This window comes from Tachysurus fulvidraco, chromosome 8, assembly GCF_022655615.1.
Source record: "Tachysurus fulvidraco isolate hzauxx_2018 chromosome 8, HZAU_PFXX_2.0, whole genome shotgun sequence".
NCBI classification, from domain to species: Eukaryota; Metazoa; Chordata; class Actinopteri; order Siluriformes; family Bagridae; genus Tachysurus; species Tachysurus fulvidraco.
Genome location: NC_062525.1, coordinates 948,880 through 963,879, shown reverse-complemented (window position 1 = coordinate 963,879; position 15,000 = coordinate 948,880). Strand labels below are relative to the sequence as shown.

The window sequence follows — 15,000 nt, the reverse complement described above, 5'->3', positions numbered from 1 at the left end:
GTGACCAAAACTATCAAAGAATCATTTGTAAGTGAACTCACGTGACTCCTGTTACAGAGCAGATAGAGACCGACATGATCAGTGTGTTTACTGTTACAGAGCAGATAGAGACCGACATGATCAGTGTGTTTACTGTTACAGAGCAGATAGAGACCGACATGATCAGTGTGTTTACTGTTACAGAGCAGAGAGAGACCGACATGATCAGTGTGTTTACTGTTACAGAGCAGATAGAGACCGACATGATCAGTGTGTTTACTGTTACAGAGCAGATAGAGACCCACATGATCAGTGTGTTTACTGTTACAGAGCAGATAGAGACCCACATGATCAGTGTGTTTACTGTTACAGAGCAGATAGAGACCGACATGATCAGTGTGTTTACTGTTACAGAGCAGATAGAGACCGACATGATCAGTGTGTTTACTGTTACAGAGCAGAGAGAGACCGACATGATCAGTGTGTTTACTGTTACAGAGCAGATAGAGACCGACATGATCAGTGTGTTTACTTACTTACTTGTACCATCTTTGTTTATCACCTTTTCACTCAAATATAATATAATATTAGCCTGGGACAAAGCCTCGGGAGGTGGAGTTACTGGAGATGGTGTCCAAGCCTCCCCGCTGTGAGTATGTGGTGGAGCTGCTGGAGTGGCTCGACGTGTCCACTTCTTTTATCTTGGTTCTGGAGAGACCGAGTCCCTGTATTGACCTCCGAGGATTCCTTCAAATGAACAAGAATAATCTTCTCTCTGAACACGAGGTTCGAGAGATCATGTGGCAGGTGCTTCTGGCTGCTAGTCACTGCACCGACCGCAACGTTTTTCACGGAGACCTCCAGTCCAAGAACTTTCTGTTGAATACAGACACGATGAAGGTGAAGCTGATAGACTTCGGATGTGGGTATTTGGTGTCAGATTTCTACACGAGCAGTACAGGTGAGTTCTGTGGAGATCTAATGAGATCTAATCAAAGAGTGTGCACTAGACGTTCTGTGTGTTATGGGACTGCTGTCTTTTTGTCTTTAGGACATATTACTAGCCTCTGGAGTCTGGGTTTGCTCATGGTGGAGTTGATCTGTGGAACCATTAACTTTGACTCTACAGATCAGATGATTAACACGTGTTCACAGTTTGTTTCTGCAGGTGAGCAAATCCTTCCATTTTGTTGAACAAATTTATAACATTTAGCATCGCGAAGTGATTTTTTTTTCGTGTGAAATATTATTTTGATCTGAATCTCTGTCTTGTAACTGCAGAGAGCGTCAAACTGTTAACAATGTTCCTGAAAAATAACACAAACGCTCCAACTTATAAAGAAATCATGAGGCACAGCTGGTTTAAAAAGAGACACAGTCCAGGTGAGAGAACAGAACAGACATCAGACGTGTTCAGTCTAGACGTCAGTGATCGGTGCTGATGTTTTTACAGTTTATTATTTCAGAATTATATTAAGAACATGTCATTATGCTAAAGATAAAAGTGTAAAATTAGGAAATACTGATCCAGTTTTCAGTCTATTTTAATATCTAACTCTTTTTGTTGTTTGTTGTTTTTTTAGTTTCTCAGGCTCCGCCTTCATAACAAACAAAATCCAGAAAAAACAACAACATAAAAACAAAATAGTGTTGGATCACGCCCCAATAGCCAGACCCACCTCAACCCCACCCCCGCCCCAGCCCATATGCTCTCACCTCTCAACCCCATCAGACCTTCTGACCTCCCCGTGGTCAGTAGCCTCCTTCTAGCTTCGCACTTTAAAAGCTTCCAAAAAGCATTACTGGCATCAGCAGAAGTCCTCAGGGCTCCACTGTAGAAGCACAAGATCATGCTGCTGTGTGTTTCAGTGGTTTTCAGGAAACACATTCATACCTCACTCCTTCCACTCTGGGCTTGTAACCTCAGCCGGTCTGATGGAAGACCAATGGACTGTTTCTTTTGGCAGCAGCAGAATTGTGTTTCAGAGCCACAACTGGTCCAGTTAGACTTTATAGCTTACAGCTGTGGAAGTCTACTGATGTATAATAATGATCCGATCTCCCCTTCAGTCACAGCTCAGAGCCTTGGGGTAACTATGGACCATCAACTGTCCTTTTCCTAACAAGTTGTTAATGTGACACGCTCATTTTGGATCCTTCTCTATGACATCAGAAGGATTTGGCTGCTCAGGTACATGTTCAGGCTCTTGTCATCTCAACACTGTACTTCAGCTCTCTCTATTAGGTCTACATCTTCTGCAAATGATCCAAAATGCTGCTGTGTGACTTGTTTTCAACCTGCCTAAGTTCTCCACACCACCCCACTGCTGTGTTCCTCCACTGGCTCCTGTAGCTGAACACATCAGAGTTAAACACTGATGCTTGTCTTCTAAAACCAGACCATCTCCCTCTTACCCCAAAGCCCTCATCACTCCTCACACTGCACCTCACACCCTCAGATCTACAGCACTGCTCCACTGGTCTCACCATCTCTCAGGGTAAGAGGGAAGTTTACTACAAGACTCTTTTCTGTTCTGCACCGAGGGGGAGGGATGAACTTCCCCAGAGGTCTGGACAGCTGAGTCACTGGATATCTTTAAATGACGAGTGAAGACCTACTTATTCAGGAAACACTGCAACTAGCACTTTCTCCATGTTTGATGTATGTGTGTAGTTAAAAAACCAATTTGAACAGTGTTTTAGTCTCATGGTATCTTCTGTAACCTAGTGAACCACACTTAATGTATTCAATGATAGACTTAAGCATGTTTATACGTCGCTCTTTACACATGCTGTCTTTCACATTTCACATTTCAGTTGATTGCTGTTTTGCACAATACATTACAATAGCAGTATCTCTGCAAATGAACTATAGTACATACAGTATGTACACTGGTCAGTGCTGCTTTTGTGTATCCTTTCTCTGCAATTCTGTATTCTTTGTCCTGCACTGTCTTCTTGTCTCATGTCTCACACTGTGTACACCAGGTTGTACAGATACACTTTATGTGTCTAGGACTAACTTACTTCAGTCCTTATCTGTGTCTTTCTCTGTAGCTCCCTGGTCCTGGGGGAACGTCGTGTCATGTCACTGTGTACTGTGTCACATATATATGGTCTAAATGACAATAAAAGCTTACTGACTTGACTCGAATAAGAGAGTCTGTCAAATACTATAAATGTAAATGTATAATCAAACTCTCTGCCAAATAAAGTAAACAGTCATTCTGATACAAGTCAGATTCACCCAGTGGAACCACAATGTCAGGAGGTCACAGTAGAACATCAGAGATATGAAAGAGATAAAAAATAATGTCTGGAGGTGAAATGACGCAATCCGAATCTTCTAGAGAACTTGAACCTCAATCAGACCCTCAGACAATCGGGTAATCAGACACTCACTTAAACAATCAGATACTGAAATCCTCAGACAAATATACACCCAAATTGTCAGACAATCAGACACTCAAATAATCAGACACTCAGACAATCATACTGAGATCATGAGACGCTTAGAGACACTCAGACAATCAGACACTCAGACAATCAGACACTCAGACAATCAGACACTTAGACAATAACATTAACAGAAAGCAAATGTACTTTAAATGTTCTAAACATCTGAACACTACAATTTAAACAATTTATGTGTATTGTTTCCCTGTGACTAAATGGTGCATTCGTTTTGTTTATTCGGTATTTCTTTAAACTTGACTTGATCTTCTTGTGCTGTTGTGTGTGAGGATCTTCAGGATCGAGTGAAACAAAATATTTTCATCATGAATAAAAAACCAGACGTGTTTAACGACAGCCAACTTTATTGTTGAACTTAAAATCATGTTCATGACATTTCCTTTCCATCTTCATTACAATAGCATGTGAGGCTGGAAAATCAAACCCACGTTTCTTATTACAAAAAAAACATTAAAAAAGAAGAATGTGGACGATCTGATCGCAGTAAATATTCAGGACTGGATTTTCACTCGTCCTAAACCTCACTTAGACACACGAGAACAGGAAAAAATAACAACAGAGTTCACTTGCAGCTGGCTGGTTTTACATGTTTGTGTAATTCCTTTCTTGCTGACTCAAGCTAACGGTCTGTTTAGGACGTAACCAGTCGTGAGCAATTACAGTATTAGCAGGAGAACCAGGAGGAGAACGTGTAGAGGAACCTCACTGATTTTTAAATATTTAGAAGATATTCTCTAAAATCTGCATGAAAAAATGTTAGTATCAAAATGTCTCATCATTTCGCATCTAAGTTAATCATCTGAATTAGCATGCTAGTCGTTTTAGTAGTTCCCTAACAGTAGAAGCTAGTTCATCATCTTCATGGCTGCCACTTCTTGATCAAGTGAGTTTAATCACCTGTTTGGTCACTTCAGTCTGACAAGAACCCAGTCTCTGAACTCTAGAACCTGTTGTGAGGGAGTGGAACCTGAGAAGCAGCTGGACAGCAGACTGAAGCAAAAAACTCTTAAAGGTGAAGGTTCCACAAAGTTCTTTACATAACGCTTCTAACTGGAGGGACATGAAGGAGAAGACACTTACTGCAGGATTCAAACTTTAACATAAGACAAACTGAACTGAAATGGGGAGGACATCTTAACCACTCTAAATCTAACCTGAAGTGGGCGTGGCCAAAAGGAAGGAAATACAGTAGCTTCATATGGACAGATGATTGATGGTTTCTCCATGGCTTCTGTTTGCTGTAGCACTATTGAGCATGTGTTAATTTGGTGTTAGCTAGCCACGCCCACTTATTAATAAGCATTTGAGTTTAAGTAGCACAAACAGAAACAAACAGTTCATGAAACACAAACAGAACTTAACTGAGTCACTGTTACTGTGTATAGCACAAACTAGCAATGTGATCTCAGCTGAAAACCTCAAGCTCATGAGCGTCTTCACGCCAAACTGAAGAGACCAAACCAGGACATCCTCACTCCCACTTTGCAACACGTGGCAACACATTTATTTAGCTTATTATTATTAATAGGATCTTTTTTAATGTTTAATTAGCAGTGATTGCAAGTTAGTTAGCAACATAGCATCTCATTGTTCAGTCTGTGCTAGTTAGTTAAAGCAGATGGAGCTAAATCTACGGCTGAAGACAGTAAGCAAAGATTTATTTCAAATTACGATTAAAACTTTTGTCATCACAGTGCTAAATATTTGAAGTAAAAAGTGTTAATAGGATGCACCATTAATTCACTATCAGGTAGTGAGATTAGCCATGTTTTCATCTGGCTAATATTAGCTAGCAGTAAAATAATTGACTTCATTTTAAATCTACTCATTAAACATATAAGATAAACATATATAATTACTGGCTAGCAGTTAGCTAAAAAAATTGTGTTAAGCTATGAGATGTCAGTGTTTAAAAAACATCATCATCAAGAGGAAATATTTTATCATTCAAAATGAAACCTGTGTTAATAAAAAATAAACGCTCAGGTTATTTTGCTGTTAGCTAGCAAGTGTAGCCAGTTATCCCTCATGCTAACATCAGCTGGGAGATCAGTTTTTACAGTTAAATGTAAACTTGAATCATTCCTGTCTTTTACTGAATAAAAAATTAGCACACTGCTAACATAAATTACCCAAACTACAGGAGCTAAAACATAGACGTGTTTATTTTAAACACAGGCAACAGAAAAGAGCTCATTCAATACAACACAAACACATGTTCATTTCCCTAGTATTGTGGCGTTAGCTAGTAAAAGTAACACAAGGTACATTTCCATATTAGCCAACTAGCTAGCAGCCTGTTTTTGGTAGTAAATGTAAAATGTTAATGAAGTTAAAGATAAACGTATAAAGTTGATTACAGACTAAATCATGACACTAAGGCAACATTGATATTTAGCAGGTTTGCTAAGAATCTTTTTTCCTGTGTATATGTATTGGATTTAAGGCATCACGTGTTCCACGTTTGCAGATCGGTGAATTGCGGAAAATGAATTTGCATGCTAAAGCTTTGAAAAGATTGAAATTCTGTGTGTGAATTTTTTATGCTAGTGAAGGGTGAAGCGCTCGATGCTAATGAGCAGTCTGCCTCTTCACACATTCATCTCTAACATGCAGACCAGTTACAGTTTAGCGCTAACAATTAGCCGCATGCTGAGTTTCAGGATTAAACCACCTTTAAGTGAATCGCTCTCATAGTAAAGCTTTGTTTTATTACCCTGCACATGGTTTATTCCCTCATGCATGAGGAAAAAGTGTTTTGTATCTGTTTTGTGTTTACATTCATTTATTCTGTGATCCAGAAATCGATGTGGGTAGAAATTCTAAAACGCACGGCCGATATTTAGACCTGACCTTTTCTGGGCAAAATGACTTTCTGGGATATTTACAGCATGTCACAACCCTTTCACTCACAGAATCTCCCCTGACCACACCCTGACCCACCCTGACCACACCCTGACCCACCCTGACCACACCCTGACCCCGCCCGCCCCTGCCCATTTACACATACATCTCAGATGTACTGTATGTCTGACCCTGAGGTGGATATATGAGAAGAGCAGGAGGATTTGTTGTGACACTAAGCCACGCCCCTTTATACTCCAACACCACACATTAGCTTACTGACTGAACTGATACTCAACACAAGCTGTCTGAGAGGTTACTCCCCCCCACCACCACCACTTTGTTTACAATCAACATGTTATGCTTTTTGATTGTCAAGAAAATCCCAAAAATAAATGGACCACACCAGATCTTTTTCTGATTCCACCACTCTGTTAGGTTTATGTCTGCAAACATGCTCAAGAATTAGCCACACCCCTTTTTACAATAACACACCTCTTTGTCAGGTTACACACTTCACAATGGTCAAGAAAAGAAAGACTTTAATTGACCACGCCCCTTTTTACAATTATAGCACATTTTAACATCTGCACATTGGGTCAGTAGAAGCCTGATAATGTATCTGTGTTTGTGTGGTGATGATGATGATGATGATGATGATGACGTCCAGCAGTCAGGTGACTAATAACTGCTCACAGCTCAAAGTGAATGATGATGATTCATTACTGCCAGGTTCATGATCTCGCACTCAAAGCAGCTCATCTCTGGTCTGGAACTCCAGACATTTCCTGCTCCGTGATTGGTCCTCTCTCACTTCACTTCCTCTTGCGTTTGATTGGTGGACTGAGCGCACACCTGGACTGGGCCTGAATGGAGATGGCGGTGAGAAGAGTGAGGAGGTTGATCTGAGTTTGTTTGGCATGTTACTGCAGGAACGGTTCTCAGACTCATGTGCTGATATTCACCTTTACCACACTCACACTCACACACACACACACACACACACACACACACACACACACACACACACACACACACACACACACACACAGCATGAATCCTGTGGTAGATTTATAAAAGCTCTAAACCAAAGCGCTGCCAAATTCTGGATTCTGATTGGTCAGAAGGTGTTAGTTTTATTAATGCACTCGCATGCTGTATTGTTTCTATAGCAACAGCTCGTTCACTGGGAGGTTTACAGCGGAGATAGATTAAATAAGTTGTGTAATTGTGTGTGTGTGTGTGTGCGTGTGTGTGTGTGTGTGTGTGTGATGTGGTGAAGGAGTCTCCAGTGTCAGCTCTGTGGAAAAGACAGAGGTGAAAATGGATCTTCAGGACAGTTTACACTTTATTACGGTTTCTATGGTAACGAAAGATCACAAGCTGCGATTTCCCTCTCATTAACTTGAAGAGAGAGACTGAAGAGAGACTCCTGAGGGGACGAGTGTTTAGAGAGAGAACGGAATAGACAACAGGAACTAACTCGATTCACAGACTTCCGCGTAACCATAAAGGGATAAAAAGTATAATGTGTTCTGTAATTAAATAAACTGCGGCGGTGTTCGGGGACTGCAGGTCATGATGTTAGAGGAAATGAATCACTGACTCCACAGTAAGTGAGGAAAGACTTGTTCAGTGTTCTGATGTGAATATCAGCAGATTCATGTCGGGGTTTGTTTCTCAAAGCACACAAATATTTATCTGATTTCAAATTCAGCTGATGATCTTTTCATGTCTACAAAAACACCACAACTCTTTTTCCCCAAGACATTTTAAAGGCATCAGAAAAGCAGAAATGCAGAATTCCCAGCAGGCATGTTTCCTCTGAGTCTGGTGCTCAGAGCTCTTCATCATGCTCTTACTGTGTTTCCTGGAGAAAAAGTCTTTCAGGTCACTAAATTCAGCATCAGAATTTCTTTGTATTTTCAGAGTGCTCTCAATTTTACACCTTCAGCCTCTCAGCCTAGCGGTGGTGGCTCGTTAACGAGACGTAGACTTGTAACAGGTTAATTCAGATCCATGTACGTTGCCTTTTAGTCGTTTGTCATTTCAAAATAAAAATATAAAATAAAAAAAGCCAAAATCCAGGTGTTTAAAAACATTTGGATTCATGAATACTTTATTTCTAAGCTTTGTGTGCTGAAATTCATAAAAAATATTATTTTCCTAAAATAATTTTGGAGAATAAATTTAATGAATTTTGTGTTTTAATTTCATTTTATTGTTTAATAAAAAAGTTTTAAAAAAAATTCTGAAAACTTTTTCTTTCATTTCAGAACAGTAAACTACAGTACGGTGGCTGAGAAGTGCAAAACAAATGAACAAATTCGAAAACAAATGAACAAATCTGAGTGACAAGTGTCTCGTCCAGTGATCGGTAAGTTTCCATTCACAAATTATACCTACCTCTTCAGGGTTGTCTGACTTGTCTTGTGTTTTCAGATTTGTTCATTTGTTTTGCACTTCTCAGCCACCGTAGTAAACAAATAAAAGCAGAGCACACGGACTGTAACAACTCCACCGCTTCATCTCAGAGAAAACTCCACACTTGCTTCTCATCTGCGACTCAAACATATGGAATTTGTTCAAAAATTTAATTTTGGTTTAAAAGTACATCTTAGAATCCAGAAAACACAGTAAGCTATGAAGCAAAATCCCAAACACCCCATGCAGGAAGAGTAGAGTACAGCAAACACACCAGACAGTGAAGCACCAAATGCTAGTGTCAGTTAGCATCGAGCAAGACTAGCATTTAGCAAGTCAAACCAGGAAGGAGCTTCTGATGCACTCAGGAAAACATTAAAGATGTCACTCACATTAGACTGAATGCATCTGTTTAAACTCAGAACCCAAAGTTCCATCAGCACAGGGGTTCCATGCATGTGTGTGTGTGTGTGTGTGTGTGTGTGTGTGTGTGTGTGTGTGTGTGTGTGTGTGTGTGTGTGTGTGTGTGTGTGTGTGTTCATACCTGTGACCTCTCAACTCATCCACGGTGCACTTTGGAGAAAAGAAGCTCAGTGAGTCCGGATTCTTTCTCACCTTCAGTACATTTCTATAAATCCCTTAACTCTATGTGGAACATTTATTTCAGTGCATCTGTGTGTTGATGTATTTCCTGCCACAAAGACACACACACACACACACACACACACACACACACACACACACACACACACACACACACACACACACACACACCAATATTCTGTTGAACAGAAATCAGGTGTGTTCTAAAGCAGGAAACACACTAACACTCAGGAGGTTCTACAGGACTCTAGCGGATGATCTTCAGAGAAACTGAACACTTTTAAAAGGATCCTGCACATTTCAGAACCATGATCAGATCCATCAATAGAAATTAAAAGATTTTAAAAGGTTCCATGGTTAAAGGGTTCTAGATTCTAAATGGAACCCAGTCCTTCACAGAAACAAAGTAAAGAACCTGTCAGGGTTTTATAGTATAAACTCTCAGAACCTTTAAATCCTGAGGGGTTCTGTGGATGTTGTTCTGAGTGGATCTCTGAAAGGTTCTCTGTAGAGCCCTATAACAAGGAACATTCCATGCAGAACACTGTTGGGAGGCTAAAGATCCACGGAAAAAAATCTTGAGGAACCCCTGAGGAACCATTTCCCTTTCCAACAGAGAACCAAGAACTAAATGTGAATGGTTTAAGACCAACAGATCTAGGTTCCAAAGAGTGTATTATTCTGAGCCTGTTTTTCAAAGAATACTATGGATCAGAACACTGGATAAAATCTTTAAAGGTTCTGATAGAGGGACAAACTAAAGAACCCTGAGAACATCTGGAAACCTTATTGGTTCTTTGGCAGTCACATTGGGGAACTCATCCTACATTAATTATCCCAAGAACCCTTAAAGAACCCTTTTGTTCTACTCAGAACCATTTCTGAAATGAGCAGCTGCTGTTGTAGAGCTGTGAGGGATTAAATGTTTTAAATAAGACTCTAATCATCCGAGCGAGCAGGTCTGAGTTTAAGTTTGGTCCTGTGTTCATCATCTTCACACTTAAACACCTGCAATCCAAATTGTAGGAACGTGTTCCGAAACGCTTCAATCTCTCAAATGATTCAGATTCAAATCAAAATCAAAAGGAATCAATTTGGGTTCATTGACTTTTAGGGAGTCACTCTCAGTGTTTTAGGTATCAAGGTCATTCCACTCGAGTCCAGTGTTTTACACAATAAATAATAAATAGTTCCGTTTAAAGATTAAAATAAAGAAAAAAATAAAAAAGAATAAGAACTGAATCGTTGTTCTGTCTGCAATGAAGCTCTGCTCGTGGCTTTAATACAGAAAATGTCTCTTTTTATTAGAATTACTGAGAATATTATTAAGAGCATATTATTTATTACCTCATAATATCTGTAATCTTTACATGATTTATAATATCCCAAAACAAACTAACAAAAAATCAGTACTTTGGTCCAGGAGTAATATTATTATTATTATTATTATTATTATTATTATTATTATTATTATTATTATTATTATACAATATACCTAACAACAACAACAACAACAACAACAACAATAATAATAATAATAATAATAATAATAATAATTATACACACAGGAATATGAACAATCGTTTGTTACAGATGAGAGCATTAACAACATTTGAAACATTTTACTGTCATTTAGAGACAAGCTTTAAAATACTGAAGTTAACATTCATAAGAGGGAAAAGGGGCGGGGCTTCATCTGAGTGATGATGTGAAGGAGAAAGAAAAGAACAAATGAAGTGAGAAAATATCCGAATGTCCACTTACTAACCATAGACACAGTCCACATTCGCTCAGCAACTGTTAAAACATAAACAGGCCAGTTTAATGATGGGACGACAGGAACTGGAACCACACAGAACCCTGACATGTGTGTGTGTATGTGTGTGCATGTGTGTGTGTGTGTGTGTGTGTGTGTGTGTGTGTGTGTGTGTGTGTGAGTGTGTGTGTGTGTGTGTGTGTGTGTGTGTGTGTGTGTGTAAGTGTGTGTATGTCTGTGCGTGTGTATGTGTGTGTGTGTGTGTGTGTATGTGTGTAAGTGTGTGTGTGTGTGTATCATCAGACCCTTAACATCAGTCTCCCTTTAAACAGAATAAAGTGGATTCTATAGCATCAGGAACGCTGACAGGAAGCTGCCTAATGATGCAGGAATGGAGTTTCCTCTTGGTTCTCACGCACAGACACTGAGATTGTGTGTGTGATTAAATACTAAAGTTCTGTTCATGAGGCTCGTGACAAATCGCTCACTTTATCAGGCAACATTAGGAATGTGTTCTAGAAATTCAACGGTTCTTTGAGGATTCTTAGGTTTAGAAAACGCTTCTACGCTTCGTGATAAAAAACACTTCACTGTAATGTTTAAAGTAGGAGCTTTAATTCCCTCAAAGGAACAGGGAACCTTCAAGGATTCAGGATATTTATGAGTGTACTGTAAATATAGTACAGCCTCCTTTAATACACAGTTCTAGAATGGTTCTCTGGACAGCTTCAGGTTCTGCTTTGTTCTCTGTCTGTGCTTTGGGACAAGTGAAGAACCTTTACTTTGGACTGTCAGACCAATCAGAAGCTAGATTCTGGTCATGTGACTGCGGTATTTCTGATGTTAGTGAAGGGAACGGAGTGACAGTCATAGTTTTACTGATAATTAGAATTAAATTCTGACATAATAGCAAACTTTGAGATGGAGCAGAGATCTAATCACTGAGAGATCAGTCACAAGTCACTAAAATATGTCACTGTGTACATGAGGGGCTCAGGAGGAGGAGCAGAGTTGAGCTGAGGGACCTGTTTCACACCCACAGTTCTGCTCAGGGTTCCTTATAACAAGTCTTGCTTTGATTTTCTATTTAGAGTTCCTGATTAGAGTTCCTGTGTATAGTTCCTGATTAGAGTTCCTTAAACTGTTGCCTTAAAACCTTGTGGTGCCTCTGGAGCAGTGGCATGAAGTGAAAGCTGTGTTAGCTGTGTTCTTCATGAGAGTGGATGTTAACACAATAAAAGGGTTCTGATTGGTCAGAAGGTGTTGGGTCATTTTCTTGCTTCAATGAGGTTCACAGCATTATGTGTAACTTTAAACACGTAACTAGATTAATGTGTCATTTAATAATAAATAGTAATATAACGATACAAAATGTATAAAAGTCTTGGAGACCTGCTGTTAGAGGGAAACGATGAACAGTGTGTTTGTGTTGTTATTCCTTGTGAAGGTGTTAAACATGTGGGACTGTAACGGAGCGCTCAAGTGTGAGTGATGTGTCCATGTAAACTGAAATAAAGCTGAAACATGACTGAAGACAGAAAAAGATTTAATGAAGATTTTCACCGACATGGTTTTAACGAGATGCTTAAAGTGCAGTTTCAGTGCAAAATGATCTCTGTTTCTATAGCAACCCAAATAACTGTAACACAAACAAAACCATTTTAACAAAAACTGTGGCTCTAACACAAAACAAAGCAAAGAAACAGAAACATTGACATGTGTGTGTGTGTGTGTGTGTGTGTGTGTGTGTGTGTGTGTGTGTCTGAGTATGTGTGTGTGCGTATGTGTGTGTGAATGTGTGTGTATGTGTGACTGTGTGTGTGTGTGTTTATGTGTGTGTGTGTGTGTGTTTGTGTGTTCAGTGTGGATGTGCCATTTGCCTTCACATCAGACTCTCACTCACACACACACACACACACACACACACACACACACACACACACACACACACACACACACACACATACACATACACATACACGCACAAACTGGCACAAATTTCATTTAGGGGGTTGTGTGTTTCCATCAACTGCTGTTATATACATTATAATGCGAAACGAGATGATGTCATCAAAAAGCGCCACACATGCAGTCAAGGGTCACATACAAAACCACACACAACTGCAGGAAATATCGCAGGATTTATTACACAAGCTGTACACAACCATGGTAAGGCTTTCCCCAGTTACCATGACAACAGCCGTCAATGCTACATGTAACTGTAGACATAGAGAAGATTAGTTTAATGTTCATTTGCTGTTACATTTAAACCCAACAACACCTCTGAGGTAAGTGTTGATGTTTTACATCTACGGTCACTTCACAGCTAGCTACATCGCTAACCTTCAGTTAGCAGAGAAATATAGCCACAGCAAGTCTTTCCCTGTTACTATGACAACGAGCCACCACGAAGCATACAGTAGCTGTATTGTTTCTCAGTGCTGAGGCTTGTTTAGAACTTGATGCTAACTTTAATAGTGATTTATTATCACATTTTATCTAAATGTTGAGGTTCTTTATGATTCTGTTTCGTTTCTATGGTAACTGTGTCTAGAAAATACTCAAACGCCACATCACAGTTAGCTTCATTGTTAGCTTTAGCATTTAGCTAAACCATGCTTGGTGACATATTTCACAGTTGCCTAGCAACTTTTGGTTATGTTTTATAGTGGACACACACACACAAAAAGAGTTGTTCATCATCCTAATGTTGTTTTAACAAGAACTTAATTAAAAATTAATTAAATTAATGTTTCTAATACGTGTGAAATGATTTTCAGTTAATCTCAAAGATGTGATATAAAAGCAGCTTAACATTCAACAGCAGGGGGCAGCGAAGTGTAGATTTAAAGTTACAGTTATTTAGAACTTGATGTAAGCGACTTGTTTAGAGAAATATTTACATATGGAAGGAAAATGGCGGTGTTATTACAGTGGTGTGTGGTTTTAAATATTAAATTGTTCTTTACTCCAGACTGAGTTTCATCACACTTTGAACTGAAGACATGCAGAGAGACTGATACCGAGGCGTGTCCATACTTCTGATGTTTCCACATGGATTTTAAACAGATGGATGGAAACAACATGACAGAGAGAAAGACAGAGTGTGTGTGTGTGTGTGTGTGTGTGTGTGTGTGTGTGTGTGTGTGTGTGTGTTTTTGTTAAAGAGGGACATACTTGGGTTTGTCTCGTGGCTCTCGGGTCTTGGCGTGTTTGGCGCTGATGGAGTGCACAGAGGAGCTTTTTTTACTGGACGAGTGTGAGGAGTGTGAGGAGTGTGAGAGTGTGGAGCGACAGTGAGCTGCATTGTGATCAAACTGCATCAAACAGAAGATCAGGTCTGTGGGGACCAACTCGAACTCGTACGGAGGATTGGTGATCACATAGCTATAGGGTGAGACAGAGAGTGAGTAATACTTTATCACATTTAACACACACACACACACACACACACACACACACACACACACACACACACACACACACCTGTCATCAGTTAGACGGAAATTAGTATTCAGTAATAAGAATCATCACACTGAAGGTTTCTTCTTGTTTGGTTGCTCACTGGAGGAACCATGTTGCAACTTTATTAAAGACTACGCTAACAATCCTGTTAAGAAGCTCAGAACCCGTAACAAGCTAAACAACTTTTTTAAACCGATAGTGTCATCATTAAAGGTCATGAAGCTAAAATGAACAGATAAAATGACAATAATAATAATAATAATAATAATAATAATAATAATAATAATAAACACTGAGTAAAGAAAAATAAATCATCAGTTTGGAAGGAAGATTGCATGTGTGTGTGTGTGTGTGTGTGTGTGTGTGTGTGTGTGTGTGTGTGTGTGTGTGTGTGTGAAGCTCACCGTTTGGTGCACTGACTCGGCGCGCTCAGGTGAGCGTCCCTTAAACGGTAA

The 15,000-nt window shown here is 39.5% G+C and overlaps 2 protein-coding genes and 1 long non-coding RNA gene across 23 annotated transcripts in view; 2 read left to right on the top strand and 1 right to left on the bottom strand.

Moving 5' to 3' along the window:
• Positions 1-3,132, top strand: part of LOC113634790 — a 7,495-nt gene extending 4,363 nt beyond the window's left edge. For 5 of the 7 annotated variants that reach the window (XM_047817176.1, XM_047817179.1, XM_047817181.1 and 2 more), the window contains 5 exons: positions 1-27; positions 571-940; positions 1,031-1,147; positions 1,261-1,362; positions 1,563-3,132. The exon at positions 1-27 is cut by the window's left edge and continues 15 nt beyond it. In XM_047817176.1, coding sequence (XP_047673132.1) covers positions 1-27; positions 571-940; positions 1,031-1,147; positions 1,261-1,362; positions 1,563-1,585 — 639 coding nt within the window. In that variant the 3' untranslated portion in view covers positions 1,586-3,132. The remainder of the gene's footprint in view (positions 28-570; positions 941-1,030; positions 1,148-1,260; positions 1,363-1,562) is intronic. The other 2 variants (XM_047817178.1, XM_047817177.1) reach the window with 2 other exon arrangements.
• A 726-nt stretch (positions 3,133-3,858) lies between these two features.
• The window catches only part of LOC113634796 (calcium-activated potassium channel subunit alpha-1-like), an 82,669-nt gene continuing 71,527 nt past the window's right edge, over positions 3,859-15,000 (bottom strand). For 11 of the 15 annotated variants that reach the window (XM_047817133.1, XM_047817134.1, XM_047817138.1 and 8 more), the window contains 2 exons: positions 14,950-15,000; positions 13,364-14,467 (listed from right to left, as the gene is read on the bottom strand). The exon at positions 14,950-15,000 is cut by the window's right edge and continues 68 nt beyond it. In XM_047817133.1, coding sequence (XP_047673089.1) covers positions 14,242-14,467; positions 14,950-15,000 — 277 coding nt within the window. In that variant the 3' untranslated portion in view covers positions 13,364-14,241. The other 4 variants (XR_007143666.1, XM_047817129.1, XM_047817131.1 and 1 more) reach the window with 4 other exon arrangements.
• Positions 14,340-15,000, top strand: part of LOC113634799 — a 3,433-nt gene continuing 2,772 nt past the window's right edge. Inside the window, exon 1 of the long non-coding RNA XR_007143668.1 lies at positions 14,340-14,474. This is a non-coding gene — a long non-coding RNA (uncharacterized LOC113634799). The remainder of the gene's footprint in view (positions 14,475-15,000) is intronic.